The sequence below is a fragment of the Aureobasidium subglaciale genome (assembly GCF_000721755.1).
Source record: "Aureobasidium subglaciale EXF-2481 unplaced genomic scaffold scaffold_6, whole genome shotgun sequence".
Taxonomy (NCBI): Eukaryota; Fungi; Ascomycota; class Dothideomycetes; order Dothideales; family Saccotheciaceae; genus Aureobasidium; species Aureobasidium subglaciale.
In genome coordinates this window covers 515,074-540,591 of record NW_013566989.1, presented here as the reverse complement: position 1 = coordinate 540,591, position 25,518 = coordinate 515,074, and the positions used below count along the sequence as shown (strand labels likewise).

The 25,518-nt window shown below is 51.9% G+C and overlaps 13 protein-coding genes across 13 annotated transcripts; 5 read left to right on the top strand and 8 right to left on the bottom strand.

Moving 5' to 3' along the window:
* Positions 1–303: 303 nt before the first annotated feature.
* AUEXF2481DRAFT_623251 (uncharacterized protein) lies at positions 304–2,076 on the bottom strand. Its single transcript, XM_013490135.1, has 2 exons — positions 1,460–2,076; positions 304–1,362 (listed from the first exon to the last, which is right to left on the bottom strand). The coding sequence occupies exons 1-2, from the start codon at positions 1,729–1,731 to the stop codon at positions 447–449; spliced, it is 1,188 nt and encodes a 395-aa protein (XP_013345589.1). The 5' UTR covers positions 1,732–2,076; the 3' UTR covers positions 304–446.
* AUEXF2481DRAFT_705369 (uncharacterized protein) lies at positions 1,895–3,347 on the bottom strand (the record flags this gene model as incomplete). The annotated part of the gene is made up of 5 exons (XM_013490134.1): positions 1,895–2,362; positions 2,420–2,536; positions 2,592–3,053; positions 3,096–3,316; positions 3,345–3,347. The coding sequence occupies 5 exons, from the start codon at positions 3,345–3,347 to the stop codon at positions 2,353–2,355; spliced, it is 813 nt and encodes a 270-aa protein (XP_013345588.1). The 3' UTR covers positions 1,895–2,352.
* A 106-nt stretch (positions 3,348–3,453) lies between these two features.
* Positions 3,454–3,953, top strand: AUEXF2481DRAFT_3631 (uncharacterized protein; the record flags this gene model as incomplete). Its single annotated transcript, XM_013489794.1, has 3 exons — positions 3,454–3,533; positions 3,589–3,760; positions 3,813–3,953. The coding sequence occupies 3 exons, from the start codon at positions 3,454–3,456 to the stop codon at positions 3,951–3,953; spliced, it is 393 nt and encodes a 130-aa protein (XP_013345248.1).
* Positions 3,954–4,321: 368 nt separating this feature from the next.
* On the bottom strand, positions 4,322–4,897 carry AUEXF2481DRAFT_28070 (uncharacterized protein; the record flags this gene model as incomplete). Its single annotated transcript, XM_013489876.1, has 4 exons — positions 4,322–4,392; positions 4,450–4,686; positions 4,744–4,828; positions 4,883–4,897. The coding sequence occupies 4 exons, from the start codon at positions 4,895–4,897 to the stop codon at positions 4,322–4,324; spliced, it is 408 nt and encodes a 135-aa protein (XP_013345330.1).
* Positions 4,898–5,341: 444 nt separating this feature from the next.
* AUEXF2481DRAFT_3629 (uncharacterized protein) lies at positions 5,342–7,253 on the top strand (the record flags this gene model as incomplete). Its single annotated transcript, XM_013489793.1, has 2 exons — positions 5,342–5,452; positions 5,505–7,253. The coding sequence occupies 2 exons, from the start codon at positions 5,342–5,344 to the stop codon at positions 7,251–7,253; spliced, it is 1,860 nt and encodes a 619-aa protein (XP_013345247.1).
* Positions 7,254–7,518: 265 nt separating this feature from the next.
* Positions 7,519–9,474, bottom strand: AUEXF2481DRAFT_28068 (uncharacterized protein; the record flags this gene model as incomplete). The annotated part of the gene is made up of 1 exon (XM_013489875.1): positions 7,519–9,474. The coding sequence occupies one exon, from the start codon at positions 9,472–9,474 to the stop codon at positions 7,519–7,521; it is 1,956 nt and encodes a 651-aa protein (XP_013345329.1).
* A 235-nt stretch (positions 9,475–9,709) lies between these two features.
* Positions 9,710–10,284, top strand: AUEXF2481DRAFT_622184 (uncharacterized protein). The gene has a single exon (XM_013490133.1). The coding sequence runs from the start codon at positions 9,946–9,948 to the stop codon at positions 10,240–10,242; it is 297 nt and encodes a 98-aa protein (XP_013345587.1). The 5' UTR covers positions 9,710–9,945; the 3' UTR covers positions 10,243–10,284.
* A 43-nt stretch (positions 10,285–10,327) lies between these two features.
* Positions 10,328–11,350, bottom strand: AUEXF2481DRAFT_3627 (uncharacterized protein; the record flags this gene model as incomplete). The annotated part of the gene is made up of 1 exon (XM_013489792.1): positions 10,328–11,350. The coding sequence occupies one exon, from the start codon at positions 11,348–11,350 to the stop codon at positions 10,328–10,330; it is 1,023 nt and encodes a 340-aa protein (XP_013345246.1).
* Positions 11,351–11,533: 183 nt separating this feature from the next.
* AUEXF2481DRAFT_38346 (uncharacterized protein) lies at positions 11,534–13,955 on the bottom strand. The gene has a single exon (XM_013489954.1). It carries the CDS (start codon positions 13,875–13,877, stop codon positions 11,799–11,801), a length of 2,079 nt encoding a protein of 692 aa, XP_013345408.1. The 5' UTR covers positions 13,878–13,955; the 3' UTR covers positions 11,534–11,798.
* Positions 13,956–14,085: 130 nt separating this feature from the next.
* AUEXF2481DRAFT_64198 (uncharacterized protein) lies at positions 14,086–16,172 on the top strand (the record flags this gene model as incomplete). Its single annotated transcript, XM_013490045.1, has 2 exons — positions 14,086–14,186; positions 14,252–16,172. The coding sequence occupies 2 exons, from the start codon at positions 14,086–14,088 to the stop codon at positions 16,170–16,172; spliced, it is 2,022 nt and encodes a 673-aa protein (XP_013345499.1).
* A 111-nt stretch (positions 16,173–16,283) lies between these two features.
* AUEXF2481DRAFT_621404 (uncharacterized protein) lies at positions 16,284–17,253 on the bottom strand. The gene has a single exon (XM_013490132.1). It carries the CDS (start codon positions 16,935–16,937, stop codon positions 16,395–16,397), a length of 543 nt encoding a protein of 180 aa, XP_013345586.1. The 5' UTR covers positions 16,938–17,253; the 3' UTR covers positions 16,284–16,394.
* A 234-nt stretch (positions 17,254–17,487) lies between these two features.
* On the bottom strand, positions 17,488–19,139 carry AUEXF2481DRAFT_64089 (uncharacterized protein; the record flags this gene model as incomplete). Its single annotated transcript, XM_013490037.1, has 3 exons — positions 17,488–18,657; positions 18,708–18,783; positions 18,838–19,139. The coding sequence occupies 3 exons, from the start codon at positions 19,137–19,139 to the stop codon at positions 17,488–17,490; spliced, it is 1,548 nt and encodes a 515-aa protein (XP_013345491.1).
* Positions 19,140–20,007: 868 nt separating this feature from the next.
* On the top strand, positions 20,008–25,285 carry AUEXF2481DRAFT_38344 (uncharacterized protein). Its single transcript, XM_013489953.1, has one exon. The coding sequence runs from the start codon at positions 20,085–20,087 to the stop codon at positions 25,101–25,103; it is 5,019 nt and encodes a 1,672-aa protein (XP_013345407.1). The 5' UTR covers positions 20,008–20,084; the 3' UTR covers positions 25,104–25,285.
* The last annotated feature ends 233 nt before the right edge of the window (positions 25,286–25,518 follow it).

Below are 25,518 nucleotides of genomic sequence, written 5' to 3'. Positions count from 1 at the left end.
TGGAACACAGTGTTGGAGTGTGTGCACGTGGGAGACCCCGCACATGCGGTTGTGGTACTTGACATGCTCTGGGGTAATGACACCGGAAAGAACAGCGGAAATATCTACGTCGCCCTGACCATGTCAGCATCGGCGAAATGCACACTATGAACAACATCATTGAAGTTGACTGGAAGGTGGAATGTCAGACATGTCGTCAGGGTTGACTTTCGACTCGAGCAAAACGAATAAGGATGCTTTTGGAGATGATAACAGGGTCACCCTGATTACACTGAAGATGCTCATAGAAATGCATCTTAGGTTAAATTTGTCAAACTAATCATCGCTGTGCTTCTCATCTGACCCTGGTGACCTGCACTGAGATCGTTCATCGCACCGATCTAATGTAATCGTTTCGGATTTCACATGCAGACATGGTATGATCATGAGCTGACCAGATCTGTCGTTCAAAAGGACCAACCTTGCGACGCCCGCTGGAAGCTGACCACTTCGAGCTGAGGCACTTCAAGCATTTGGACTTCTTTGTCATAGTCGTGTTCCTTGTCCTTCATAGTTTGCCACCAGGCGACAAACTCAACGACTGTCTCCTTCGAAACAGGATGCACGCCCTCGCATCTGAGATCCAGCCAAAGCCTATCCACTGATTTACCAATGTGTCTGAAGCGAACCAATGTCTCGGTGCGCAGATGCTCAAGCTCGGCCTCATACGATCGTAAGAACACATCCCAAGCACTCTCGTCAAATTGTTGATCTGGACCATAGGCAAATTCGCTCGAATCTTGACGGGAGAGGCGACTCATGATCGGTGATGGTGAGCCTGCAGATTCGGAGGCTCGTCTCACCCTAGTGGCTAACATCGCGTTGACGTGCTCGAGGCTGACTTTGTTGCGGAATGATGTGCTAATCTCATCGACTTCGTCGCCCATGATGCTGTCTCGTGGGGTGAAAGGTGGTGTCTCTGGACTAGTTGACAGGGCGTCGTCAAAGCTTGTTCGTAGAGCAGGGAGATCAATCGGTGTTTGGAAAGGTGACATTTCGAAAGGTCCTGTGATCGGGGACGGAAGCGACCCAACAGCGGGGCAGTCAGACGTAGTACGCGAAAGATGTATGTTGTGTCTGGATGGCCAGCCTCTGTAAAGACTCTCATCGTCCAGCTTGTCAATTCGGGCCAGAGCTGTGCATACGGCAGCTCCAGCAGCTTGCCAGTCGTTGAGCTCCGTTGTGAGCGACTCGGGCAAGCGGACCCAGAGATCTGCAGGCATGGTCCATTCCGCAATGAAGGCAGCGTTGTAGTAAAAGGTGTCGGCGTCGGCATCGGCGGGCATTTCATGCTCCTGCTTTCGGTCAAAGTCCGTTTCCAAACTTGAAGGGACATGGTCAGCACAAACATCAGATGAGCGGAAGAGTGCGTGCGTTTGAGTAGATTTTACTGCCATGTTGAGAGAGACGCGGCATCTACCTGGGGTTTCGAAGCATCTTTTTGAGTTTGCTTACTACGTGCGGTGGGACACGCGTGACTGTCTCCACGAAGGGCGACGATGGCGAGGTTGAGTTGCGGGAGGCATGGTGGAACTGTTTTGATGCGGATGCAGATAGTCGGAAGGCGGCAGCATCAGATGCAGACGTGCTCAGGTATATAGAGTGAAAGGAGAGTTGGGTAGTAGTGCAGGGATCAGGGTGTACACGCAGCTGTAGTGCGAGGGGAGATGCCGAGGGAGGGGAAAAGCTCATGGTTTATATAAAGGGAAAGAGCTCATGAGCCACTAAGGAAAGCAAGACCTACCCGCGTACCAAGACATCAAAGGCTCAGCTCCCCTAGAAGATGCTGGCCACCAAACAATGTATGAACTGGACTATACGATTGGCTGCAACATCTCTGTGTACATGATTCGCGCTGCTGCCAGATCACACATGGACGGAAACAACACAGATAAGACATATCTGCGGACCTTTCATCGACCAAATCGTAAGACAGACATAGCTGGCCGTCATAATGACATTGGTGTATGGTTTGTTCGCCCAGGATACTGCGAGATTGGGTTGTGACCGAACGAATAGTGTTCGTTGGCCGAAGTCAAACGATACCGCAAACCTCTAGGCGGCTATGACAAGCTTCACTTTCACTGCTAGACCAGTGTAAATCACCCAGGGCTTGGCTGCGCTCGGAACAGGAAAGAAGGCCACGTAGTGAGATGTAGGAGCAATCAGAAAGGGATGCTTTTTTTCGTTCAGCCGAGTACACAGAAGGAGATCTCAAGACCGGACGAATACAAAGGCCGGCGTCGGACGCGGAGAATAAGTCCAAAGATGGTATATCGCGGAGAGGCAGAAAGGATAAGAAACACGAAAACTCTACTCCAGGCTAGACAGGAAAGAAATCATGGTCAGCAAGGTCAAAGGGAAGCGAGCGGAGGCTTACCGTTCAATCAAGTGCAGTCCAGAGGCAGTCTCGACAACATGGCTCACCTCGCCAGGCTTCAAGGCGAAAGCGGCGTCTTCGAATTCCTTCTGCATATCGCCCTTGCCAAAGAAACCGCTGGGGAGATGGTGTCAGTAGATGGCAGGTTTGAACAAGGTGTAGCGCGACATACAGGTCACCTCTCTTTCTAGAACTGCTGCAATCGCTCTCGGTGGTAGCCAGATCGCCAAGGCTGGTTGCGCCGCTTCTGATTCTGGCCTCATGGCCCAGGATGATGGTCATGGCATCGTCCTTTGAGCGAGTGATCTGGGCCTCACGCCAACTCGAGGGACGGCGAGAGTCTCTGTGCTTGACGAGCAGGTGCGAGGCGCGGATCTTGCCCTCTTGTTGGCCTTGGCCGTCAGGTCGCAGGCTGGCAGAGCTGTGGTAGGTGCCCATGTAGTGCTTCAGAGTCTCGCTGTCGGTGCCTGAAGGAGGCTCCCATCTGCTCTCCTTGGTCGAGGGGTTGAAGTAGTAGGGAAGGTTCTTTGAGTTGGAGTGTCTAACCTCCCAGCCGCTGGGAAGACCGGTAGCCTGGACGAAGATGGGCGTGTCAGAAGCAGGCGCGACGACAACAACAACAGTGAGGGCGCGACTCGACAAGTGGAGAAGGGATGCATGGCGGGGAGAGACTCACCATGATTCGAGAGAGGAGCGGATCGGAATGGAGTGGATTGGATTGGCTTGTTTTCTCAGGCACACGCGATTAGACAAGAAAGCGGGGATGTGGATGATGCTTGATGGTTTGTTCGATGCTCCTCCTCCGCGCTTTGGTGGAAAGCCGAGAGTGCAAGGAAGAAGTGCTTGGCGCCGCCCGTCGGGTTGCCGCGGTGCGCCGGTGCCATCCTCCGTCCAGCCCTAACAGCTGATCCATCATCCATCATACCATCTTGCGTCTCGCCGACTCTCACTCCGCCGCCACCACTCGCTCCCATTGTCGTATACCCAAGTCGCACATCCCAGCATCAGCTCCATCGCCGACCCGTCTGTTCACCATGGCCTCTCACGACTCACCTTCGAACGAAACGACCAACGCGCAGAACGAGAAGATCAAGTTTAGATTCTGTCGCGAATGGTATACACTCCCTGCGCACCCTCCAACAGGCTCTTATGCTGACGGTCTGGACTAGTTCCAACATGCTCTACCCCCGCGAGGACAAAGAGACGGACCAGCTCATCTTCCAATGTCGCAACTGCCAGTGGCCCACCGCCGTAGGCCCGACCTGCATCTACCGCAACGAAGTCATGGGAAATCTGATCGAGACGGCTGGTGTCGTCACCGATGTCGCCTCAGATCCAACAGTATGCCTCACGTGTGCGCGACTCTGCTCCAGAAAAAACTAACCAACGACAGCTGCCCCGTGTCGAGAGAGACTGCAACAACCAACGATGCGGAGGAAGAGAAGCCGTCTTCTTCCAGAGTCAAATGCGTAATGCAGAGACCGGCATGAAGCTCTTTTACGTCTGCTGCGAGTGTGGCAAGACCACCACCTAATGACTGAATGACTGGATTTATGGCGCAAAAGGTTGCATGCATGGGAAGCCGGAGTCTTTGCTGGGAAATGGGCATATCTCGACACGATGAGAGACAAAAGGGAGCATGGGAGCATGGGAGCCGACAAGACAGAAACAAAGGCACATGACAATGCAATGAGGGACGTTTCGGCGGTTGATGCCGATCTGGCAGCTGTAGCATTATGCTCGACACCAAGCAGGCCGTCTTGGCCTACTCGATATCGTGGAATCTTCTTAATCGTACATGGCAAATCTTGTTGCCAAAAGTGTCTCCTTCACCTGCCTTAAATCCGTGTCGCCGTGAACGCCTGTGCTATGCTTCCAAAAACCGTGACTTTTTCCCATATTTTACAAGTGCATGGGTGCCAAACTCAGAATCTTGGACCACTGCATGTTGCGAAGCTCGCTTCCAACAATACCTGAGCGGCGTCAGTAGGTATACGATATACGGCATTTCGGTCGACAGGCGGACTCACCGTTCAATCTGGAGCCAATGGGCTCTCCTCCCTTGTTGATGAGCACGCAGGCGTTGTCGTCAAACTTCACGACGCTGCCATCAGGTCTCTGGTATTTCTTTGCGGTGCGGACAACGACGGCGTGTCTGATGTCGCCACGACGGACTTTGTTGGCGGCGCTGATTGACACACTGCCTCCGGGGCCAGACTCTGGTCCAAAGTTGCGCTGCTTTTGGACGACGACGATGATACGATCGCCTAGAAAACCATGTTAGCTCTGGGCGGAAAGAGCTTGTCCAGGCATAGAGTGCTGACCGATCTTTGCGGCTCTCTTCATCTTGAGCACCTTGACACACTCGACGAGGGCGGCGCCCGAGTTGTCGATGCAGTTGAGCATAGACTGGTCGCCAAAGGTCAGCGCATACACGACGTATACTCATGCAAACAAGCGGACCTTGAGTTGGATCATCTTTGCAGCGAATGTTTCGGCGGTTCGAGCAATATTATACCGACGACTACTCGAGCGGCTTGCATGCGATTGATGCTTTACAATACTTAAACTTCGCACGGGAATCACCGCTCCAGATGGCGCGTCTTCCCCATGTCCTCTCCGTCTCCCGCTCTCCGTCTCGCTCCGTGATGCTTCACTATTGTCGTCCGTCCTCTGCTACTGATATTGTTTTGGACCTTCGCTCCGGCTAGTCGCATAACCGTCGAGAGCATTCGCATCATGTCAATTGGGTGAAACCTCGCGCTCCTTGTCTGTTCCTTGGTGCTATTGTCGGGTCCGGCGCATTCCTCTGTTTTCCCTTTGACTCGACCCTCCTCCTTTTCCCTTCCTTTGCTTCGTACTTTCCAACCACCCCTTTTCCGCCCGAGCGTTTCTCTGTTTCTTTGTTTCTTTGCACACAACATGGCTCCACGCACCCCTTCCTTAGAAGACTCGCTCGCCAAGAAGGGAGGCTTGACCCTCGCCCGTCTCGTGGACTACGACGATCGCATCACAGATGCACTCGTCGATCGAGTGAGTACTCGTCGCAATCAAGTGCTCCGCCCTGGAGACTTACTGTCCACAGGTCTACTACTGGACCACCATTCGTAAGCTGCGCACAAAGTACCAAGGCTCTCGAGGTGTCAGAGAGGAGGATGTCGCACGCATCCTGCAAGATCATGTCATCTTGAAGAAGGATGCTGCCACGGCCGCACAAACCTTGCTGCAACTGCCTGCTCTGGCTCGCTATCTCAACACCTTGCCTTCCAAGGAAGAGAAGAAGCACTTCCAGGATCACTTCAGGAAATATGTCAACATCTACTTGCCCGACTGTCCCTTTGAAGTCACCACTACCAACCGCTACACCATCATCACCCACGAGGCTGCCACCGTAGCTCGCAAACCAATTCGCAAGAACGAGACCATCAAGTACTTGACGGGTGTTCAGGTTGCCATGTCTGAGGAGGATGAGAGAACCCTCGGTGTAAACGACTTCAGTATCGTCATGTCCAGCCGCAAAAAGCGCCCATCTCTGTTCCTTGGACCTGCACGCTTCGCCAACCATGATTGTAATGCAAACGCGAAACTCATCACCATGGGGCACAATGGCATGACCATTGTGAGCGCCCGTGATATCGACATCGGCGAGGAGATTACAGTCACGTATGGAGAAGACTACTTTGGAGAAGACAATTGCGAGTGTCTCTGTGCAACTTGCGAGCGTCTTCAGCGCAATGGTTGGTCCAGGCGACCGCCAGCATCAAGGCGCAGCAGTGAGCAGACTTCTGCTACACCGCAACCTCAGTCACCCAGGAAGAATAAAAGGGCCTTCTCGCCAGATACAACCATCGATGTCACTACTCCTCCTTCTGCGAAGCGGCTGAAGACCCACACGTCCTCCTCAACACCGAAGGAATCGCCACAACTTCGTGCCGTCAAGACAGAGGTCGGCGCCTCATCGTCGCTGAAAGTACCGTCACAGCTTGTAAGCGTGAAAAGGGAATCAAGCGCTTCCTCCACTCTTAGGGTAGTCTCTAATGCAACCGACAGCGAAAGTGACGCCTTGGGATCAGCCTTTTTCAAGCCAAAACCAAAGCTCAAGCATCGTTATGGAAAGGTCGGCCGACCATCAAAGCGAACATATGAAACTACTCGCTCCAGCTCTCCAACTTCATCAATTACTGAAGGCGTCTCACAAGCATCTTCAGTAACCACCGAACCCACATCCATCGATGAGCCTACATTTAACGAAGCCACGGCCGAATCAGATCTGTCAGAACTTTCTGAGAGTTACGAGTTGGACGACACTCTACGTGAAGTAATCCAACGGAAGCCCAGGCCTGTGAGGATGACCACCAGACAAAGCGTACGAAAACAGATCTCTGTGCCAGTACCCACCATCGAAGGCACTGATCCGGATGTCGAAGAAGACGATTCAGAAGATCGTAGGAGGCCTGGCGATTACACCCTCACGGCTCGCTTACTGACCACTGCCTTGTCGCGCTGGGTTGAGTGCCACAACTGTGACGACTACTTCATTCAGCATGAGGCCAAGTTGACGCGTATCAACTGCCCCCGCTGTGAGAGACATAGTAAGCTCTACGGCTTCGCCTGGCCAAAGACGGACAGAGAGGGCAAGCACGACACGGAGGAAAGAATACTCGATCACCGTACTGTCAACCGCTACCTACATCCAAGTGAGGAGCGGACTACAAAGAAGAGTCGCAAAAGTCTGAGCCAGATGATATCTGAGCGAGAAAGAAGTTTACGAGAAAGTGAAGAGGTCGAGTCGCAAGACGGTAGAAGGAGGAGTAGAAGGAGATACAGTTCATAGCATCGGGCTTTGTGTATCACTTGTATTATTATCTGGGCGCAGAGGTTGCCGCAGGTTTACAAACCCTTTGTATTTATTGCTCGCACTGAAGCCTTGATGAAAGTTTCATGTCGAGTTGAATCTAAGCCGGGGCGGTCAAGATGCACAAACTTTCCCTCTGCGGCCAGACGTTTCCATTGAGATGGATTAATGTTTGTAATTTCGAGCTATCTCATGTTCTTCTACGAATTAAAATTATCACTAACCCTTTGAAGGTCCCAGAGCCTCAATATGATTTGTAGATACGACCATACTCTTCCGTCATGCAGTCTTTGACATTACGCCCTTGACGCTCTAGATCAGGCCCGAAATGTATGCATGCATCCAAGATAATGCTCGCTTTGCAGTTCATGAAATCATGTCTGCGTTGAAGGTATTCTTCATCATAATCGGAATGATCGGAACATCCAGGTGGATCGAACAACGCGCCATCAAAGGAGCGTGGGGACGCAGGAACACCTTTGAGCTCTTCAACTCTCTTGTGAGCTGTTGAGAGTTCAGCTAGTTGATCAAGGAACTCAAGGTCACCAGTTTCTGGGTTCAATACAAGTAGCCATGAGATCAGGCCTTCGACTTCGTTATGTGCAGAGTTGATTTCTTGTTGATTAGCGCAGCTGAGAATAGCGCTTAAGCACTTTGCCCTTGCACGCCTGATAGCGTTTGGGTCATTTCCGATCGTTGCTGAGCCGAGAGCGAGTAATTCAGCAATACGTGTATAGTGAATATAAGCATAACGACCTAGAAGTGTCGCTAGCCAATGTGTCAACAGCTCTCGATTGCGATGACCCTGACAAGACCGATAAAGGTCATGTTGTTTGATAGAATCAATGATTTGATATGACGATAGCTTGCCAGACAGCGTTTCCGATACATTCCGAGTCGACGAATGATGTGCAGATTGACGCGGCGACACATTGTCTGTTACATGGGCAGTGTGTTTCAGGGTGTTCCTTGCCTTTTCAGGTGTACGTGGTATTTGTAGTAGGCTGTACAAAGGCAGAGTATCTTTTCGCAACGGAGAGGTACGGCTGGAGTTAGTAATCGTTGGCTTACGCAGCGGGTGTAGCGTCTCTGGTGAGCTGTACGAAGGCAGAGTCTTTTCATATGACCGAGAGGTGTCGTCGGAGTTATGAGTTGAGTGACGTGCAAGAGGTGTAAACACAAAGTTTGGTGACATTGGCTTGCATATCTTATTTTCGACAGGCAATGACATGGACCGTCCTCGAGGATATATTTCTGATAGCAATGAATCTGTGCCGGATTCGACGCGTTCATCTAGGAGCACGGCCATATCGAACGATGCTGTTGACGCAGCTTCCGGTCCAGGCTCGTCTATACCGTATGGCGGCGGCGGCGGTGGTGACGACGGCGATTCAGGCTCTTCGTTCGCAATCTCATCGTGCTTACGCTTCAAGGCCGGACTGAGATGATCCGTCTTGCTCTTATGCTCAAGTACTCGCTCGGCAGGACGCCAGCCTTGGGACTCCCATAGATCCACGACAGCCGCACGACCTCCAGGGTAAAAATTGGCATGGTTGATGTTGAAGCCAGTCACAGTGTTATTGTGAAGAACGTTTCGTACTCTGAGAAGGCGTTGGTGAAGCCAGGAGTCGTGCGTAGTAAACAAGTCGAAGTTTGGTACCTCGGACAACCCCTTGAGCTTGCTTAGTAGCGACATTGACATCTCTGATACGCGGCCAGTATGAGGGAAATTAGGCATGATGACCCAGGACTTTGCGGTAAGGGAGAAAGAAATGCGTAGAAGTCGAGATGCCTGATCAGGTCTGGTATTGTTCGGCCTATCGAGGATATGTAAAGGTACGACGCCGTCGGACAAAGCCCAGTAGGCGGGCTCAGCAACCTCAACAGCAAGAGACTCGACCGGGACGCAGAGGTAATATATACGAGGCTTCTTTCCATTGCTAACTTGAATCTCTTGGGTGAGAGCCACAATAAGCTTGTTGGTGTCTTCGTCGAAACCAATCCAAAGTCTCAAACCTTGACCGGCACGATTGTGGCGCGACGGCTGCCCTAGATATTCACGGTCGAACGGCGTGTAAGCTGATTTGCCCAGTTTGGAAAAAAGAGCAATAACAGGCTGTCCATATACTAGCCAGTCCAGGCTCATGGATTGCGAAAGCTGAGGCTCGAGAAGTCGGACAGCATCAGGACGCGAGGTCATGATGACAGAGAAGAGCTGGTTCTAAAATCAGAATCAGTCAAGGCTTGCATCAGACATTCATGCCAGGTAGGATGAAGTTGGAAAGCTCCCCCGTACAAGAGACTTGTACGCCCACCCACCCAGGCTTCGAATGGTCGATAGAGACAGCCTTGACCTCTTGTTTCAGAATTGTCGTGCTGTCGTACACTATCGGGCAACCCGTTCCGGAGACTGCGGCGAGGCAAACAGGAGTGCCTTTGTCGGGCAACCTGCAAAAAGTACTACGGCAATATCAAACACCTCACGAACAAGAGTCTGGCAAGCCTCGTGAGGGATGCGAGACTCGAGAATCGGAGATCAAGACGATTGGGTAGTACGACAAGAAGGTTGCGGCGACCGAGGACACACTGAAGCCACGAGCAGTCTGGGCATGCGGCAATAGGAAAACAGCGACTGGCGCGATTGGGCGAGTGTTTGTATACACTTGCGGCAATGCGAACAGTCTTGCCAGAGAAATGGGGCAAAGCGTTGGAGTGTTGGAGGGATGTTGTTTCGACATCAAGGTCGAGACGCGACGCGCTACAGGCAGCGGAGTTTTCCAGCGCCGGTCTCTTTCTTGGCGCGACACTTCCAATAATGACGCAGCGCGACGAGATGCATTTTATGAAAAGGCACAATTCACCAACCATTGCTACCAACTTGAGGGTCTTCTTCAAGACTTTGGCGACTCTCATTGTTTACTATGTAGCACGAATAGCGCTAAGTGTTGTGTCTCATCATAGATACTAAGCAAAGTCCAGCACATGGAGAGTTGGATTGACGATTAGGCAAGGCGTGTGTTGGTGTGTTCGTGTCTTCGTTATATGCTTAGATTTCATAACGTCGTGTCTTCGTCGTAGTCGTCTTCCTTGCCATATAGTATCTCGCAGACACCTCCAATAGGCACGTCCATGACAGCATCTGTTCCCTCGTTCCACAGGGAATCCCACTGCAGATCTTTTGGCGGCATGTTCCTCCCAGCACTGTTTTCTCTTTGATGGGACTTCCACCTCCCCTCATCATCTTTCCGGATAATGTTTCCCTTCCCATCCACGACGGCAATGTTCGCAGCGTCGTCTACCAAACACTCGACAGCATGCATCTTGAGGGTCAAGTAGCCAGTGTTATAGGAAGCCAAGGCGACGTAGATCCATACTACAAGCATGACCAACCAAGCCGGAATAGCCAGACTCCACCATCGATTGGGATAATAGTAAATTCCGAGCTGATGCAAGAAGGGAGATGGGAGGTAACTCCAGAGCAGGTAGATACCGAAGCCGAGTGTGGACGTCAAGTACAAGGTAAAGCCATAGTACTCGTAAGTAGGGACCTTCGGCGAGGCACGGGGGATGGGTTTTGCGGTACGAAAGGAAGTTGTGAGGGTGGTTGCTGCAGCGCTATTGGGGGTCTGGCTTGTACCCTCATCGCTGCTTGGGTCTGGAGTCGTAGGCCTGGAGGCGTGTGTACTGAAGGTTGGCCGTAGCAGACTTGTCAATGACGGACTGGGAGGTAGAGGTGTAGGCGGACGATTGTAAAATGGGGGAGCGAAGGTCGCCGGACCTAGATAGGTATGCGATTGCGATTGTTTATGTTGGTACATGGAGCGCGGTGGTGACGGCATCGAGTCGCCATTCTCGTCTTTGTCTTCATCTTCGCTGCCCGAATCGATCGAAGCAGGCGCATCCAGCGAAAAATCCTCGATCGATGCTGCCTCGGAAGGCGATGTCAAGGTTGAAGGTGTCGCGCCGCCCTCGCTTTCTCGATTACTGGTGGTCAATGACCTCAAAGTCGGGAGGTTTGGAGTGGATCTCGAGTAAAATCCTACCGGCACCGGGCTTGCCAGTGGTCGGAACGGCATGTTGATAGCCACGTCGCAAGATTGTGTCTTCGTGATGCCCTTCAAGGTGTTCGAATCAGAAGTGGTCTGTGCGCCACAATGTGAAGGTCATGACCCTGTCCGACACTTGCCTCTACCTTGACAAGCACCATGTCATCTCGAAGGCTTCCAATTGGACTAATGCTTGACTGAAGTATGACAGAGGTCATTGCTTTGTTCCTAATGTTTTATTCGGAGCAAGCAATAGGTACGCATGGCAAATCGTCCACTTGGTAGAACGACGCTCCACCCTCCACCTTCAATCGCATCAAAGCTCGATGAGAAATGCAATGCATGTTGTTGTTCGTGACCATTTCGACTACGGAAGAAAGAATAAGATAATCAACTCAGGGATATCCATGGAAAAAGCGCCCCAGCATGCCATGAACCAGAATGAAAAAGAAATGCGCAAACCGTACCATGGATCCTCTTAATCGTTGTACTCGCTTCTGACCTTCTTTTGCGCTCTCTTGTTAGCCTTGAAGTGCTTCTTGCTCGACGTCATCATCTTCACATCATCCGGGTCCATGTCTTTCTCCAGAGCGAGCAGGATTTTAGCTTTGCGTCCTGTCAACATTCTGCCACCTGTGTTTTCCACCTTCTTTTGTCCTTGCTCTGTGTACTTGTGGTGGAAGGGCATGTTTTGCTCTCCTCTACCCTGTCCGGGTGCAAAGAACTGCTTGTCCATGCGTTGTGTCTTTGCTCCGCTCATAGGGACCATGTCAAGCTCATCGTTCTCCATAAGTGAAGGTTCATCACCAGTTTGCTGCTCAGGGTGCATTGCGGCCGAGTGCAGAACTGCGAGTTGGGCTCGTCGCTTTTGGGGAAGGTGGTTGTAGTCGTAGAGTTCGCGATTGAAGTGCTTGTGGTCGATCGGTGGCTCTGCGGGAGGAGGGTGAACGAATAGCAGTTTACCCTTGACGTAATCCTTGAGCACCAATCTAGCAGCTCTGCTCTCGTCGGGCTGACCAAGACCTTGGGTGAAGAAACCACGAGCGGCGGCATATGCGCGGAGAAGCTCCTCACCAGTGGGTGTGCCAGTACCACCTTCTTCGCGGGAGCGAATGTTGATTTGAATACCATAGACAGCCTCGAGGAAAGGCTTGGGGATACGGGTGGCAACAAGAGTTGCGGGACCGGTGAATTCACGCATCTGATCGATGGGCAAGACACCGTTACATGTGAGTTCGGCTTTCGTGAAAGCGAAGTTGGGGAAAACGAGACCAGGACAATCGCAAAGGACGACTTGCTCCGAGTAATGGATGGTCTGGAAGTGCTTTGTCTTACCGGGCGTGGCAGAGACAGACACCTTCTTTGCGCCGAGCAGGGCGTTGATAGTCGACGACTTACCGACGTTGGGGTAACCGACGAGACCAATCTGTACCTTGCGAGCGGGCTTGTCCTCGGTAGCGGCGGCCATCTTGGGAGCGTGTTCCAGGAAGAGAGCCTCCAAGTCTTCAGTCGTCAGGATACGTGTGGCCTCTTCGAGCGACATGGGAATGACGTCGGACACAGGCTCGGCGTGTTTGTCGTCAATTGTCTCTTCGTCGACCCACTTTGCGTCCTCCTCTTGTGCGTCCTGGATATCGAGCTTCTTGACTTCCTGCTCCAAAGCATTCTCGTCTCCTTCCAGAGCCTCGGCAACCTCGTCTTCGCTCTCGTCCTCTTCTTCATCTTCCTCGTCGTCCTCATCATCTTCGGCTGACAGCTCCTCCTCTTCGGCCTTGGCGTCGTTCATTTCACGAGCAAGCTCGGCGGAGAAGAAACGGAAGTTGATGTTGTTGTCGATAAAGTACTTTGCCCATTGTTGGCGCTGCTCCAGAGTCATCATATCTGACTTGTTGACGAGCAGCAAGTTGCGCTTCTTCGGGTCGACCTCCTTGACGTAAGACTCCATGTCCTCACTGCGGAACATGAGGGGGTTTCTGGCGTCGACAATCTGCACAACCAGGTCGGAACGCTCAATGACACGCCACAGCTGTCTCCAGACTTCCAGATTGCGCTCGAACGGGGTCAGGAGCAGATCCTGGTTCTCCTGCAGCTCGGCAAGGTCTCTGCGCCATTCGATCATAGCCTCTCTTTCGCGTGTGTTCAGCTCCTCCTTTGTGGTTGTGGAGTCCCACTTCGGGCGACGGGGGACGGTAAGACGACTTCTGTTCTTGTTGTGCTTCTTGACGACGTTGCGCTCCTCGGTCGAGGACAGGAGGTAGGGGTTCTTCTGGTCCTTGTGAATGATCTTGACGTTGTTCATCTTCTCGGCGGTGAAGTCGGTGCCTGCCAGCTCGGCGGTAGACAGGAACTCGTCCAGATCGCCCTGCTCGGTGATGGAGCGCATCTTCTCGTAGGCAGCGGCCTGCTTGTTGTTTGTGATATATGTCTCTCCAAGCTCGTTCTTTCTCTGGATGCCTCCGACGCCGGCCTTGTGCTGGTTCGAATTCTTGTTCTTGAATCGGTCGTTCATGAGGGCATTGCCCAGACCGACCGACTGCTTGCTCTTCGCCAATACCATAGCGACGGTTGTGATCGAGATGTCAAAAAGTGGATGTTGATGGCGTGTAGAGAGGCAAGATTCAGCAAAGAAAATAACCCCCGCCTTGTCGGCTTAGAAATGCCCGCCGGCGTCATTGCCGCCGCCGCCAAGAGATGGGACCCGGGGTCTATCAACTTTTTGTGAAACGTTCAAGCCGCTGTTTATCATCGACCAAGTCTGTAGAGCCATGGTACTCGCCGTGTCTGCCAGAGCGCGAGTTCTCTGGGGCCATGCGCCGAGAGTGCGGTCCGCCGTCCTCGTGCGCCGCTCCTTTGCCACTGTTTCGGAGTCGACGACACCGTAGGATTCCTCTCGACAACAAAGTCACGAGCACGCGACTGACTGCCCTACAGTCCCTACGACGTAGTCGTCATCGGAGGCGGTCATGCTGGTTGCGAGGCCTCAGCCGCGGCTGCTCGCACTGGCGCAAGAACAGCACTGGTCACACCATCCGTCGAAAACCTTGGAGTCTGCTCCTGCAATCCTTCATTCGGTGGAATCGGCAAAGGAACAATGCTACGCGAGGTCGACGCTCTGGACGGTTTGGTTGGTCGCATAGTCGACAAAGCTGGAGTCCAGTTCCGCGTCTTGAACAGGAAGAAGGGTCCGGCAGTGTGGGGTCCTCGTGCGCAGATCGATCGAGCGCTGTACAAGAAGCACATGAAGGAAGAGATGACAAACTACAAGGGCCTGAGCGTGGTCGAGGGCAAGGTGGCCGACATAGTGGTTCAACGAGAAGGCATGACGGACGGCAAGCACGGAAAGATCACCGGTGTCCGACTAGAGAGCGGCGAGGTGATTCCGACAAACAACGTCGTCATTACCACTGGCACCTTCTTAGGCGGTGAGATCCACATCGGTCTTGAGGCTTATCCGTCGGGTCGCATGGGAGAAGCAGCAACAACAGGCTTGAGCAAATCTCTACGGGACGCAGGCCTCACACTGGGCAGACTGAAGACGGGCACTCCCCCTCGTCTCGACGCAAAAACCATTGACTATACCGGCCTCGAGGTTCAACCTGGCGACGATCCCCCGATGCCTTTCAGCTACCTCAATCCTCGCGTCGCAGTCGAGGAACAACTCAACTGCTGGTCCACCCATACGAATCCCGCGACCCACGATGTTATCCGCGCGAACCTCCATAACAGCATTCACATTCGTGAAGAAGTCAAGGGTCCGCGCTACTGCCCATCCCTCGAAAGCAAGGTCATCCGCTTCCACACAAAAGACGCCCACATCATCTGGCTGGAACCCGAAGGCTTCGACAATGATGTTATATATCCGAATGGCATTTCCATGACTGTACCCGCAGAGGCACAAGAGGCTATGCTGAAGACCATAAAGGGTCTGGAAAATGTCAAGATGCTGCAACCCGGCTATGGAGTCGAGTACGACTACGTAGATCCTCGTAGCTTGCGTAAGACCCTGGAGACAAAGGCCATCGGAGGTCTGTTCCTAGCAGGTCAGATCAATGGTACCACCGGCTACGAAGAAGCCGCAGCTCAAGGTGTCGTTGCCGGTATCAATGCCGGTAACTCTGCTCTGCACAAGCCGCAACTGCACTTGACAAGAGCAGATGGGTACATCGGTATCATGATTGATGACCTGATCACAAAAGGCGTATCAGAACCATACCGCATGTTTACCTCGCGATCAGAGTATCGCATGTCCGCTCGTGCCGACAATGCCGACCTCCGTCTGACTGCGAAAGGACGGGAGCACGGCGTCGTGTCGGATGCACGTTGGTCCCATTTCTCATCGCAGAAATCACAGATGGACGACCTGAAGACTTTGTTGGAAGGCCACACACTGTCGAGTAGCGTTTGGCAGACTCATGGCTTCCCTGTTCGCAGCGACAGCAGTAAACGCAGCGCCTTCGACCTCCTGCGCCTCGCGTCTATTTCTGTCTCCAGCCTTCTTCCTCTATTACCCGCTATCGCAAACTTCGACCCGTACATCATCTCTCGTATGGATATCGAAGGCACATACTCTCCCTACGTCACTCAACAGGAAACACAAGCCAGACATTTCGAAAGAGACGAGCAGCTTTTGCTACCGGCAGACATTGACTACGAGAACATTTTCGGATTGAGCAACGAAGAGAAGCGGGTGCTTAGTGTCACTAGACCTGAGAGTCTAGGACAGGCTAGAAGGATAGAGGGTGTTACCCCGTCAGGCACACTTCGACTGTTGGCATACGTGAGAGGTGCGGGAAAGAGGGCAGCTGCTGTTGATCAGGTGCTTGCATCTCAGGAGAAAGAGATTGTCGCATAAGGTTCAAGGGCCAGGGAAAAGGGGGGTCATTGCATTGGGATGGCGTCGGTGTACTTGGTTTTGGTCATAATTGTAAAATATCTGCATCGGTAAGGAACATAGGTGGATTGTCTGTAAGAGATGTATTGAAACCAAGCTAGAACGGCTAGTATTCCCCTCAAGCACCCATGGATCATCCTCATATCTCCCTCAGCATAGGGGGAGGTAGAAGATATGACCCCTCTAGCCGTTGGTGATCCAGAAATGCTGGCATCCACCATCGTATCTCTTCTTTCCACGTCCCTTCTTGCCACCCTGGGCACAAACCTCCAACATCTGATACTCGCACCACACCTGCGGGATAAACCTATCCCATCCACAGCTGGCACCGATACCAACTCTGACGCCGTTTGTAGCTTGACCATCGGAAGCGTATATTTCGCCGGCGAACATGTTACGGTAGCAGAACTTTGAAATTGCGCCGAGCACACGGCCACCGTCCTTTCCGCCGCATGCACGGCGGTTGTTCCACATGACTCCCCAATCGGGATTGGCGGCGGCGGGGAGGACTAGGGCGAAGAGGGCGATGAGCCCGAGGAAGAGAAGGCTGAATGTGCGGCTCTGCATTGCTTCTGCTTGTTTCTTGTTTCGTGTTTCAGGAGCCCCTGTGTATTCTTGGGCAAGGTTGTATGCCTGGCCTATGGTTTTTCCGAATAAGGTAGATGAAACGATTCGGTCGATGGAATAGCTTGTGTGACTTACGGCTGTTCGGCACCTTCTTATCATGGAGGTTGGTCACAATACTAATCTCCTGGTCTCAATGAGATGGCTCCATGGTATCCGGTTTCAGGACGAAGCCGCCTTGAAGTTTGTGTCTCGACCATTGCCAGCGTCTTGTGGTATAAAGAACAAGTCTACTACTCATCTTGGCAAAGAGTCCGTAGTGGTGATATTTCGTTGTTCGAGTATGAGGATAAGGTGTGCTTTGTTCGCGTGAAAGTTGGGCTGAGGAATGTGAAGCGCTGTTACTATTGTTCTCTCTACGTTGTTATTGTTCGTAAGTAGGGCAGTCCAAGCCTAGAGAAGACAAACTCCGAGAACAAAGAGTTAAGACGCCCCCGAACAGTCTTCACACGAAGTGTTTCCCAGAGTGGACGGCAACTGTGATCAGGCATGTCTGAACTGTGAGAGGATTTCCTAGGTAGCGTGTACCACGTATAAAGATGTCGACTGGATCGTCTCTTGGCATGGTGTTGCTTCGGAATGTGTCAGCAGGCAGGTGTGAATATAGATGTAACATTTATAGGTGAGTTGCTCGTTTTTCGACCTCAGGATCTTAGATGTCAACAAGGCAGACACTGTCGACAGAGCCAAAGCCAGCTGCGACACCGCCCTCTTCGCTCTGGTCGCCCTTAGTCCTTAGCAGATAGCCAGCCTGTCTGTTTTCGAGAATTTCCTGCACGCCGTCTTCGCCACTCTTGGTCTTCCACAGGCAGACACCATAAACGCCCAACTCTCCAATGACACCACCCTTTTGTACCTCTCCGTTGCGGAAGATCGTATTGGTCAGCGCCGGTGGCTCGATCATCTCCATCAGAATGTAAGCAGGCCAGTGCGATTCGGGTGTGTCCTTGAGGAAGTCAGGGATGGCCTTGCGGTAGACATTGTTGCCGCCACCTTCGCGCTGGGGCTTGAGCACGTAGCGAGCGGCTGATTCCGGATTTTGGGCCAATTTACATGCTTCTAGACCCGCCTCACTCTTGTCGAGTGGATAAATTGGCGCGAATGTCTTGAATACCTCGGCAGCCCTGTTCTTGTCCGGAAGGAAACGAGCAAGGTGAGGCGAGTTTGGTGTTGCGAGGACTTGTTGGACTTTCTTTGATCCAGCCAAGTGAGTCAAGATGCTGGGACACTTGATGGCCGCACTTCGCTCGACATGCAGGCGGGCGTCCCAATCGGCCTTCCCTGAGTAGTCATCAGGAGAATAACCGGCGCGGAAGTAAACCAGAGAAACTTCCCAAGTCTTTTTGGGTGCGTGTGGAGGGGTATAAAGGAGAGTTCGCTTCTCATCAAGTCTGGTGTGAGACATGATCTTGTTGAAAGGTACTCGGAAAGCTCTGACTTGATGATCGTTGAGAAGGGCAAATTCCAGGTGTCTTTGATCGAAGACGTTGCGCTCCGGGTCCTGGACGAGGAATATGACGCAAAGAGGCGAGCCACTTCTTGATTCACCATAAGCATGGTGACCAGCAGCTAGACCTCCGGCAAGCGATGGTACAGATGTGCTCGGCGGTAAAGAAGAAGTTTTGATGATGGACTGAGTTTCTTCAGGGTAGGCATCGACGGAAAGAAGATAGTTGTGTAGCTTGGAAACCTGTGTAGAGAGCCCACCGAAGGATGAAGCGATGGTGTTGAACTCTACCTGCTTGATGGTGGGTTTGGCAGCAGATTGAGTTGGATCAACATGGACCATGTAGTCAGAGCGGAACAGTCCAAGGGTGGTGTCCTAATGAAAGGTCAGTACAGCTATGCCAGGTAATAGCGCGGCGCATCTACCTGGACGTATCCCTCCTTCTTCACAGCCTGGTGAACCTTCCACAGATCTGCAATGAAATCGTCCACTTCAACAAGCCTTGAGCACGGCATCAGTAAGATTATTGTCCGCTGGACAGATAGAATGACTTACTCCTCAACAATCTGCTTGAGCCAAGTCTCGTTGCTAGCAATGGCAGCGTAGAGCTCATTGTATGCTGTCTGAATGCCAAGACCTTGCTCAAAGCAGTTTCTAGGAAAGAGGCTGGGGAAGAGAGTGACTGGAGCAGTCACAGCTAGTGATCCGACGGGGTCCTCATCTTTCGAAATCCATGATGGCACCGGTCTTACAGCCAGACCATTTGCAATGGACCAGTCTTTGACATTAGTAATCAAGTATTGGAGCTGCTCCTCGTTGAGCTCCGGAGGGTACTTGGAATAGACCTCGCGCGACATGATGGAATTAGGGGTAAAGAAGAAGATCGAGAGAAGATGAGCACCACCAATTTATGACTTGGTAGTAAATGTTGTTAGTGAGAGCTGGTAGAATTGAGGTTGAGCGACTGTCGGTTGAATCGCGGCAGTTGTGGAAGCCGCTGTCGCGATCGCGTCACGCCAAAACGCCTGGACTTTTTCGAAACTTGACCTGTTGCCTGCATCCAGCAGTGACTCGAACCAAATTGAACTCAAGTGAACACTTGATTGACAACTTGACGAGCTACTTTGCTTCTGCACTCGAGTATCTGCCCAGATTGTTCAGTCTGGTTGTATTCACTCCACATCGTGGTACAAAACGCACGCGTGAAAGTCTGGCCTCGGGACTTTAGTAGCTGCGAAGCAGCAAAAAAGGCACATCACTTCGACTTCAACAGCCGAGGCGACAATTACCTAGTTTTAAAGACATTGAAACTGGCGAGTTGCGTGTCCTTCACTCGCGCACAACACGCTTCTTCATGTACATAAGAGCGTCTTCCACTCATACCTACCTCTTCCAGATCAACTAGCGCATGTCGACGCGCTACACTATCTACACACCGATAGTGAGTTCTCTTTCTCAATCTCTCAGCCGGCATCACGCTTTCCCCTCGGGACTTCGACAACATTGTCAGACTTTCTTTATCATACAGCCTCCCTTGCTCGGCGACTGACACTGCAATAGCCAGCAGAGTTAAGGCATACGATCTTCTAGGATCAAAACTACCACTAACTTGATTTGTCACTGGCACCTTCTGATGTCAGTTATCAGTCGTTTCGTACCTTCTCTTATAGACACTGATCATGCACAGAGCCGATTTGTCTCCGATCTCACAACATTAACCTTATCAACACCTTCAACATCATCAGGTCTTCAATGTCATCAGGTCTTCAATGTCATTAGATCTTCAACATTATCAGGTCATCATGACGCAGGGGGCCGATCCGTACGCGTGGACTTCAGAGGAAGCTGTCCTGCACCTGCAGCACAACTTCGCCGGCCTGGCTAGGCACATGTCAGATAACGAACTCGATGGCCGAGCGCTTCTAGAGGATGTGGACCACGCTTTGCTAGAGAATACATTCGGCATCGTTAGGCTGATGGAGCGCATTGCCATCATGCGGACAATCCGCGAACTCCGCCAGGCCTCTTTTGCATACGCTGCGAGTTTGCGCCCAGGCACCCTCACATTGACACTGCCCCCAACACTACATCCATCGGACCCGCAGACTCCGACACCGCTCAACTCGACCAGAGTTCGCAAGGGCGAGGAGCTCGTCGAAGACTCCCGTGGCCACAAGCGCCGCAAACTGACACTAGCGTCTTCGGTCGAAACTACTCTTGAGGATGCTCAACCTGGAGCATCTCAAAGTCCAGTCGCTGCCGTCAAGGCGCTGCAGCGTGCAAGACCCCCAGGCTTTCTTCCCGACCACAAACATACAGTCGACGAGATCTTCTATAGCGACACCAAATATGGCTCGGAGATCAAGCATGATGAGGATGAAGATGATGATTCCTATGACAACTTCACCATCTTCGGGCAGTCCGAATTCCCAGGCACCACTTCCTTCGTCTATCGTCGGCTTAGGCACGCGTTCCAGCACTCTGATCCGCAGCCTGTCACGTACCATCAAAACCCATCTCTCGCAGTCTACTCATACCCTGAGCGCCTGCTCGAAGACAAGGATGTCAGATCCGTTACTGTTTTTGAGACGTCAGAGAGTGGCATCAAGGCCATCCGCGAGAGGGCCCAAACTCTACCCTTTCAGAAGGATGAGGCCGTCGACAACCAGATGAGTCCTGGTGATTTCAGTTACCTCCTCAACAGACACACAGAATCAGACGAGCTCTTACCAACTTATGGAGAGTCTGACTATGGTTCAGACTCTGCCGAGGAAACACACACCAATGTTGAGGACTCAGCGAGCGGATCTGATGATGACATGGCAGAGGAAGATTCTTGTGTTGAGACGCCCATCATCACTCAAGAGCGGGTAAAATCCTTGATTGACAAGTCGATCGAAATACAGACCCAGGCTTGGCGCGCGAATCAGCAACCCAAACTTGACAAGCACAAGGCACGCAGTGTGTGGCGTTTGGGTAAAGGCAACAGAAAGACTGTACGTGCATTGACTCGTGGCGCAATTCAGGCAGTCGAGCGGTTGAACGGCAGACTTGCTCGTCTCAAGCAGAATCTGACGGATCGGTCTTGGGAAAGCGAGCAAGAGGTCGAACAAGCGTGCGTGTCTCTGGAACCTACAGTCCACGACCGCGAGCAAGAGGAATGGAAGATCCGGACCTGGGCACTGAAAGTAGAGCCTGTAACGACAACAAGACATCGCAAACCATCCGACCGTGGCCAACATGGACTTCAAGATGGAGCCCGCGCCCAGGAGATGTCTGACGGGGACATCAACGAATTCATCGTTGATGATGAGAGTTTTGAATATGCTAGAGAAAACCTACTCGAGGACGATAGCGCCTCTGAATCGGGTATCGAAAATCAAGGTATGCCATCTCAGAAAGGCTCCCAGGACGAGAAAACTCCTACCGATGAGGTCGATGCGGATGTTATCATGACCGCCGATGCAAACTTTCCCGACGCGACTGAAGTTCCGGCCGACTTCCAGTACATTGACGAACCTCGTGGCGAACTTCTTAGCAGCGAGCTTCCAGAGTCTACAGCTGACGCAGTCGATCTCGAGCCTGTACAAACTCCAACGAACAACAAGTTTACTGTTGGAATGCCAGTGGAGCCGGACTCTCCTGGACTGCCTTCCTTGGATTCGGTTTTACGTAAGTCTCAACGCTCGTCTACACGAAACCACCGAAAGGATGTCATCACCATATCCTCAAGCCCTGTCAGGCCCGGCATGGCACTTACTACCCAGTCAAGTCCTTCAAAGAAGTTTGACATCAAAGAAGAGCAGGAAGAAAAGAACGTGATCACATACTCGGACAACCCAGACACCGACACCGTGAGAGAGATCCTAAAATGGACCTACGAAGGTCTGGAGGCCGAAGAGGACAGAAGGAGACTCATGATCAAGATGGCCTTTCACCTCGACGATGCTCAACGCGATCCACTCGTGCGTCTGTTCACCGGCAACGTGTCAACTTGTCTCGAAAAGACCAAAGATGCCATCGCCGCAATCAGAAAAGGGTCAGAGGTCTTTGATGGCTACAGCGACGAGGAGTCCGAAGCTATGCGATATGCCGCCAGACTCTACTTGTGTTTCTGCCATATCGATCACAGATTCTTCAGCTTAGACGTGTCGGAGCTCAAGTCACTTGGCTATGAGTGGATGTGGGACGGAGAGGAGAAGGAATTTGCCGAGGACTTACGCCGTTGGTACAATTACCTTTGGCAGGCTCTAAAGCGTTTCAAGAATGCACAGTCGACTGGAGAGATCGAAACCATCATAATCGACGACAGCGACGATGAGCAAAATGAGAAGAGTCTGAGTGTCCACACCAGTGCTCGCAAGAGACTGGTGAAACAAGATCAAGGAGGTGTGAGAAAACGTGTCAAGGCAGCCGAACGAGCCAAAGCATACGACTCTCAAAATCAGTACAACCAGACCGGCTCGTTCATGGCCGGCGACGATGGAGAGACCGAAGTTGCTCTCCATACCCCAAGCGATCTGGATCCTCAGAAACATGTTTACCTCAACCCTACCATTGCCAAACGGCTGAAGCCACATCAAGTCGAAGGCGTCAAGTTTATGTGGAGAGAAATCACAGCACCTGAAGATGAAGATGGCCAAGGTTGTCTGTTAGCTCACACCATGGGGCTAGGCAAAACAGCCCAAAGTCTCGCTTTGATCACTGCTGTGGCCGAAACTGCGCGAGACATCGAAAAGCGTGATGCTCTACCCAGCGACTTGAAGAAAGCCAAGGACAAACTCAGAGTTCTGGTATTGTGCCCACCGTCACTTATGACCAATTGGAGACAAGAGATCAAAATGTGGTGCCCAGAGAAGCTTTTCCTCGTTTTCAGCTTGAGCAGCGAAGTCAAGGATAAAGCGATGAGGTTGAATGATCTCAAAGACTGGCGCAAATATGGTGGTATCATGCTTTGTGGTTACACTATGTTCACTAGGCTTGTGAATAACAATTCCAACATCTACGACGATGATGAACAGAGACAAGTGCTGAAATTTCTGCTGAGGAAGCCACATATCGTCATTGCCGATGAGGTGCACTCCATTAAAAGCAACTCAAGTAAAAGCTCTTTGGCTGCTCACAAAATCTTGACTCAACGCCGTATTGGGCTGACTGGAAGTCCCATGTCGAACAACACGTCTGAGATCTTCGCTCTTATCAACTGGGTTGCACCTAACTTTCTGGGCCACAAGGAGGAATTCAAAGCTCATTACCAGGAGCCTATTGAAGCAGGAACCTACTACGACAGCAAGCCATGGGAAGTCCGCAAGTCCATGACCAAGCTTGCCGCGCTGAAAAAGATCATCTCTCCTAAGCTGAACCGTGCCGACATCACGGTCCTTCAGGGCTCACTCAAGAGGAAGGTGGAGTTTGTCTTGACGATCCCATTGACAGAGTCCCAGAAACTTGGTTACATGGCTTATGTCAAGGAAATCCTTCGAGGCAAAGTCGGCGAAGAGGGATCGACTATTACCCAGGTCAAGCTGTTCGGGTGGCTCGCCATTCTTCAACTGCTATGTAACCATCCTATAGTGTTCCGACGTAAATTACTCGAGCCAGCCACCAACAGCAAGAGAGGCAAGAAGGTTTCACTATTGGTAGCAGAGAATGGATCTACAGCAGGCTCTCCCATCGTTGAACTGCCCGTCGCGATGGATCCTACCGCCGCTCCGCCATCGACAGCAGTCGCACCTTCTGGAACCGCTCAGCAACGTGAAGGACAATCTCCCTCTCGCGATGAAGATGCTGCATACGCTGATGCGCACATCTCTCAGTACGACATCGACAAAGCCATAGTGGACGCTTTGCTCGAGGTCGTTCCTGACAACGAATCCATTGAATTGTCCAACAAAACAGTGCTCGTGCGAAGGATTATGAATCTCTCCATCGAAGCCGGTGACAAGGTCTTGATTTTCTCTCAGAGCATTCCCTCCCTGAACTTCTTGGACAAGATGCTGAAGAGCATGGGCCTCCGCTATGGTCGCATCCAAGGAGACATGGCGCTAGACAAGCGCGAGAAGGTGTTGAAAGCTATGGCGAATGGCGAGCTCGACGTTCTGCTCATCTCAACACGTGCCGGAGGACTTGGTCTGAACATACAGCAGGCCAATCGCGTCATCATCTTTGACTTTGCTTTTAACCCAACCTGGGAGGAACAAGCAATTGGAAGAGCCTACCGCTTGGGTCAGACCAAGCCCGTCTTTGTCTACCGTTTTGTCGCTGGCGGTACCTTCGAGTATTCACTCTACGATAAACAGCTATTCAAGACCGGTCTCGCGTCTCGTGTTGTCGACAAGAAGAACCCAATGCGCAATGCCAACCGGAAGCCTGCGGACTGGTTGAAGCCGCCACACGACGTCCTACAACAGGACATCTATGCTGAGGCTGGCAAGGATGAGCATGTGATGGACAAGATCATCATCGATCAACTCGAAGGTCATGACAAGATTATCCGTAGTATCAAGACGATGGAGACCTTGATGGAGGAGTCCAAGGATGAGGCATTGACTGCTGAAGAAATGCAGGAAGCCGAAAATGAGGTGCTGCTTGCGAAGACTCGCAAGATGGGTAATGTGTTTGAGAGCCGCGCAAAGTTGCTGCCTCCTCCTCCACCAGGTCTTGGTCCACGAGAACCACGCCCTTACGGTCCTGGCTTCGATTTCACCCCGCCTGGTCCTAGCGCAAGCTCGGGTGTCGCTGCTCAGGCGTTGTCTACTGAGTCGACTGGTCTGACTGGGTCACCTTCTGGCCCAAGCCAAAGACTGTATAGGAGGTATTGATAGCTGCCGGGGCTCTATGGTATATGGAAATCAGCAGCCTTATGATAGGAGAAGGTCACAATTGCTTATATCACTCAATCAGCCCAGTTAGCTAAGCGCGACTATTATAGCTTCCATAATTCTAGGTAGCACGATTAGCGCAAGTATTCTAGTCAGATATGGCAATACACGTTTCCTCTGCACATCAGTTGCATCCTACCAGGCATATTGCTCATGCCTAGAATATTACGGCTGGAGCAGGACCTTGAATTCGAGATCTGAAGAACGTAGCCTCCTGGTGTGCCAAAGTATGTAAGTTTGAGTTGTCTCAAGGCACAGTTAGTTCCATGCGTCGCTGTGTCCTACAGGGAAACGTCACCTGACTGACTCTCCCTATGAAGTCCTTCTGTCTAGAAAACGATTATGCCTTTCTACA

Bases quoted from the DNA above. Each gene is read 5' to 3' on its own strand.
- AUEXF2481DRAFT_623251 (XM_013490135.1), bottom strand. From the start codon at position 1,731: ATGAGCTTTTCCCCTCCCTCGGCATCTCCCCTCGCACTACAGCTGCGT. The intron at 1,363-1,459 runs GTAGATGCCGCG...TGTCCCTTCAAG, and splicing joins AAGATGCTTCGAAACCCCAG to TTTGGAAACGGACTTTGACC.
- AUEXF2481DRAFT_622184 (XM_013490133.1), top strand. From the start codon at position 9,946: ATGCGAACAGTCTTGCCAGAGAAATGGGGCAAAGCGTTGGAGTGTTGG.
- AUEXF2481DRAFT_38346 (XM_013489954.1), bottom strand. From the start codon at position 13,877: ATGGTATTGGCGAAGAGCAAGCAGTCGGTCGGTCTGGGCAATGCCCTC.
- AUEXF2481DRAFT_621404 (XM_013490132.1), bottom strand. From the start codon at position 16,937: ATGATAAGAAGGTGCCGAACAGCCGTAAGTCACACAAGCTATTCCATC.
- AUEXF2481DRAFT_38344 (XM_013489953.1), top strand. From the start codon at position 20,085: ATGACGCAGGGGGCCGATCCGTACGCGTGGACTTCAGAGGAAGCTGTC.